The sequence below is a fragment of the Antrostomus carolinensis genome, unplaced genomic scaffold (assembly GCF_000700745.2).
Source record: "Antrostomus carolinensis isolate BGI_N321 unplaced genomic scaffold, ASM70074v2 scaffold19491, whole genome shotgun sequence".
NCBI lineage: Eukaryota > Metazoa > Chordata > Aves > Caprimulgiformes > Caprimulgidae > Antrostomus > Antrostomus carolinensis.
Window position 1 is genome coordinate 74,787 of NW_010296498.1, and position 5,122 is coordinate 79,908.

The 5,122-nt window shown below is 39.0% G+C and overlaps 1 protein-coding gene across 1 annotated transcript in view; it reads left to right on the forward strand.

The window, feature by feature from the left end:
• ATP10B (ATPase phospholipid transporting 10B (putative)) overlaps window positions 1–2,210 on the forward strand; it is a gene marked incomplete at its 3' end in the record, with an annotated part of 40,335 nt that extends 38,125 nt beyond the window's left edge. Inside the window, 2 exon segments of the mRNA XM_010178318.2 lie at window positions 397–523; window positions 2,026–2,210. Coding sequence (XP_010176620.2) covers window positions 397–523; window positions 2,026–2,210 — 312 coding nt within the window.
• Between the last annotated feature and the right edge of the window lie 2,912 nt (window positions 2,211–5,122).

A 5,122-nucleotide genomic window follows, 5' to 3' on the forward strand; every position in this document is an offset into this window, starting at 1 on the left:
TCAGCTTTCAAAAATCTTGCCCTCAGCCTGATGCTTTACTACATAAGTTGTCTATGTGCAATGAATAGGTCATATTCAAGCTCTGGAGAAATGTAGAGCAACCTTCAGAAAATGTCTGCTCGGGTACAGAGTCCCAACTAAGGGCTGTGTGGTCAAGAGTTTCTCTAGGTCATGTTTTCAAGTCTCAGCTGTAGGCCATTTATACAAACAGGAAGGCAGGTCTATTTTTCTCATTACTACTAGTTCTTGTAGTCTTTTCTTGGAAAAGTCTGTGTTATTTTAAAGGCGACACAGTATTTTACCAGTCTGGATAGGAGTTAAGTCTCTGATACGGAATGTTGGCAGTCTTCTCTTATTTAAATTTTAAATTAGCTCTGTTTAAATTGTGTTATGCAGGTCTTGAATGAAGATGACTTTCAAAAATGGGCCAATTTTCGTCGGGAGGCAGAAGCTGCAATTGACAACAGAGATGAGCTGTTAATGGAGACAGCTCAGCATCTGGAGACCAAACTCACCTTGTTGGGTAGCTAAAAATAAGAATTGTCATTGCATGAAGTATCACTTGCTCTCCTGTGATATTCTTGGCAATCAGACAGAAAACAGCTTATATTAATTTATACCAAAAAGTCTTCCTCTGAGGTTTGGAAATCTCAGGGCTAGTGTATACAGTCCAGTGATAGTGTCTAAACATGTTCTTGTGCATTTTGAGCAGAAGTAACTTTGAAAAAGTGTACTGAAACTATAATGTGCCAGGAGCAAAGAACATGTACATCAGCTGTTACTGTGGCTCAGCTGACACAGTCAATAATGAAGTTCCCATAATTCAATCATGTGTCTGTGTCCTTAGATAAAGGACTATAAAGTAACTTCAGTCTGAGCACAAATTCCAAGGCAATATTAGTAATTAAACTGTATTAGAAAAAGCAGTAACTTAAACTGCTGTCCACGCATAGATATTTTTTCTAGTGAATTCCTGCAGTTGCTGAGTTGTCATGTTTGTTTTCTGCACTTTGTAAAAGGATATTTCCTGTTAAAACCTACATTCATTGATACTTGTGCATCATTCATCACCATCATATCTAACACCACTTTTAAATTCTGTTAAATTACGGAGCACTTTGGTGCTTTCTATTTTGTTTCCAAACATTTTGTTCTTTAATACTTTGATTTCCAGAGTTGTCTCAGCCTCATCTTTCTGTGAATACAATCTGTGCCCATACTTCATTATCCTGAATTTCTGTGAGTGCAAGCTATTAGCATTATGGCTTCTCATAATCTCTGCAGTGATTTAAAAAATTAGAGTAATAACAGTAAATGCCATAAGCAGAAACACATAAGAGGTAATGTAGATCTTGTTAGAATCTGTTACCTTTGCAAACTCTTAAGGCTCTGTGTGCTTTCATACTTTATTTCACAAAAAGTGTTATTTTAGCTTAAATCAATACCTATCTTTAATGTATCACAGTTGCAGCATCTTCAAACTGACCTCTAGTGGAAGAGATAAGGATATTGCAACATTCAGATGGTGATTTACCATATGGATGAGTGTTGGCATCTGCTTCTAAGTTTGCACATTTTTAAAAAGAAAAAAAAACTTACTGTACTGTTTCTTCTCCCTTTGATGGGTGAAGCATCTAACTTGACAATAGGAATAGCATTCATTTAAATATTCAAACTTCATCTCTTCTGGTTGCTTTGATAGGACTTAATGCAGTACTTTAAAAATGCAATGTAATTCCTCTGCCAGTACATTGTCATTTTGGATTATTAAGAAGAAATAAAATGCATTGTTCTAGCAATGAGTGAAGTGAAGATCCAAAACTTGATTGCTGACAAATTCAGATCTTAATCCAAATGCAGATCTTGTACCTGTGTGTTTATTTGCTGGACAGTACCTTGGCTCAGCTCTTGATGAGTTCAGGATCACAACTGGAAGTCAAAGACCTTTTCATTAAAAAAGAAAACAGCAACATGATTTTGAAATGAAAGAAAACTAATTCACTGCCTCTTTTTCTGTTTGCCCAGGAGCAACAGGGATTGAAGACAGGCTGCAAGATGGAGTGCCTGACACTATTGCAGCTCTTCGAGAAGCTGGGATACAAATCTGGGTGTTGACAGGAGACAAACAGGAAACAGCAGTTAACATTGCATATTCCTGTAAACTCCTGAAGCAAAGAGACACTGTCTTCACCATTAATACTGAAAATAAGGTGAATATAGAGAGATAACCAGAATTTTCTATCTTTCTCTTTCTTTGTGTCTTGCAGCTTGGCACTATTTTGTTTTAGGCTGCATTCAACACAAGAAAACAGCTAACCAAAGGCCCACATAGCAGCATTAGGCCAGGAATTCTTTAGACAACATGTAACAGGATAAATTGGAATGCAAGACAGCTATGTAGAGTTTTATTCAGTTAAAGTACAACGTTTTTTCCAAATGAAAATATTCTTTAAAAAAGAATTACCTGAATAGGGAGCTTTAGAAAGAAGGTAATATGCAGTTTAAATGCCTGATTCCTTAACAGTGTTGATATCTGGCTTTTCACCTTGCAATGGAGATTTCAGTTACAATGATATTTTAACCTCAGGTGATATCTGTAGGAAGATATTTGGAAAGTACTGCATGAGTCACTGTGGAAAAATTATGCAGGTGTAGATTTAATTAAATTCAGAACTTTCTAGTTGCATGTTCCATGATAGGATTAGGCTTAATCAGAAATTTATCAATGAACGATCTCTTCCAGTATCTTTTTGTGTAATCAGTATTTCACCTTCTTGGAAATCTAAATATAGTTCTTGTGGGCCAGTTAAAAACAAAGTCACTTTCTTGACATACCATGGTGGTGAACATAGTTGTTGATGTGCACAGATATTCCTTGAATTTCCATGGGCAATAAGAAGGTCGGGCTGTAGGCAAAGCAAACATAGTCCAAAATGAGGATAATCACTTCAAGGGCACATCTATGAGCTCCTATGACTCACTAAAATACAGTGAACAATCTGTGGTGCAATCTATGCTATTCCTGAAACTGTCTGAACAGAAGAGAGAAATTAAAATCCTAACTTTCAAAGAGGATAAATGCCAATAAGGATGGTGAAAGTAAAAGTCTTTAGAAAAGCAACCTTGGCTTTTGCAGATTGTGAAGCAACGCAAGTAGGGTACAGGGAAAACCATGCCTTGCTTTCGGAAAGCAGAATGGCCACTGCCATGCACAGCCTAGTGTCTCATTGCTCTGGCCATCCTGGTGGGACAGATGGCTTTGTGAGATGGGTTTAGGCGAGAGCAAGTTCAGGCTAAACCAGACCTGTCTGCCAAGAAGTCAGCCCTGACCATTTCTAAAGCCCAAAAATGCCAGCTGTGCTGCCCTCTTCTTTATTTTGTTGCTAATGACCTCTTGCTTTCCATAGAGCGTTGGATGCCCCTGAGGTGCCCCAGGCAGCAGTCGCTGCCCTTTTCCCAGTTTGCCGCTCTGTCCTTTCTTTGCAGTGTACACTTGTGGCCCTTACTTCCCAGTAACAGTGGTTCCCATGAGATGAGCCTCTCTGTGGGTAGACAGGAGGTTGAGGAAAGAAGGCAGAGCTGCTTTCTGCGACTAGGCAAGGCAGTTGTCTCAGTTGCCTCAGTTTTTCTCCCCAGAGAAGGGGGGTTACAGATACAACCTTGCCTTTCTCTATACGGTTTTTGTGAGGATGAATTAAATGGAGTTAAAATACTGCGTGTTTTTCTTGTGATAGGCAATTGTATAGAGTAGTTAGATGGCCTACTTTCTAACTGCTTTTTTCTGCAGTCAGTAGCTCTCCAAACAAGAATAAAATCCTATGCAAATGTCTCTCTCTCTTAATGTCACGGAAATAGGGAAACATGCAAAGATGATATGGAATTTGGCACGGAGTACATTCCTTGCTTCAATGTGTAATTTCATTTGATACGCATATCTGCTTTAACGGAAGGCAGAATGAATATATTTAGGATGGAAATTAGAAGATGGTTTCTGTCAGAGCAGTGATGCTGCAGGCGGGACCACCCCTGGCTCCAGGAAACACAGGCATATGCACTTACCCATAGCACCCTATATGGCCCTTGAGCCAGGCTCCGATGCAAGCTGTGCATATATGGGTGCTTGTGTGAAAACATGTGGTTCAGTGGGCACTGGAGTTGCTCCACAATAAGATTTAGCTCCCTGCCTTTCAAAATGAAACCCAGGACACTGGTTCTGAAGTGTCTTCCAATGGCAGCAGTGGGGGAAAACAAATAATACATAAAGTGCTTCTGCCTTCACAATAACCCATTAATTTTGCCAAAATTAACCCTTGAAATGGCTTCAGTGCAAAGAGAATCTCTTTCCACCCCTAAACCCAGCAGCTTATTCAAACACTGGAAATTTAATATCTTCCAGGAAGAAGCAACACAAGTAGGTAGTTTGGGGGATTTGTTTAAAGAGGCAAGCCAAGACAAACCAGGAATTTCCACTCCAATTTCTGGTTTGTTTGCGGAAAGATGATGCTTCTTCAAAATTTTTTAGAGGTTTTCAGTGTGCAAGCTATATGCAGCTTTTTATTAGATGTCAGAGGTACATTTGATTCCAGAACTTCCCACTTAAGTGTAATTTAAATCTTGCAAACATCCTACACATGTACCTTATGCAACATAAAGTGAAAATAACATTTTAGAACTGAATCATCGCTCAATAAAGCTGACAGAAAAGGTAAGAAAGGGAGTGATTAGCTCCTCAGGTATTCAGTGCCATGCCATAGAAGGAGGATTTTTAGTACTAACAGGTAGCAAAATAAGGTTTAGATCATTCTGGGTTTTCTCTAATAGTGTTGTGCCAATTTATATCTGTATGGGAGAGGTAAAAATGCTCTCCTTAAATCTGTTGGTCTTTGATACTAAGTCAATTCTGGTTGTTTGCATCTGAAAAGGGACTTCGGTCCAAAATGAGGCAAATTTGCTAAGAAGGAAAGACTTACTTGGTATTTGAGGCACAGTACTGGGCAATATAAAGCCTTACTTCTATCCCTAACAGTGTCACACACCTGACTTGTGACCTAGAGGAGACCAAACTGTCCAAGTTACTAGGTAGTCTTGAACATGTAGGGAGGCAACTAGGAAAGTTAAGGCC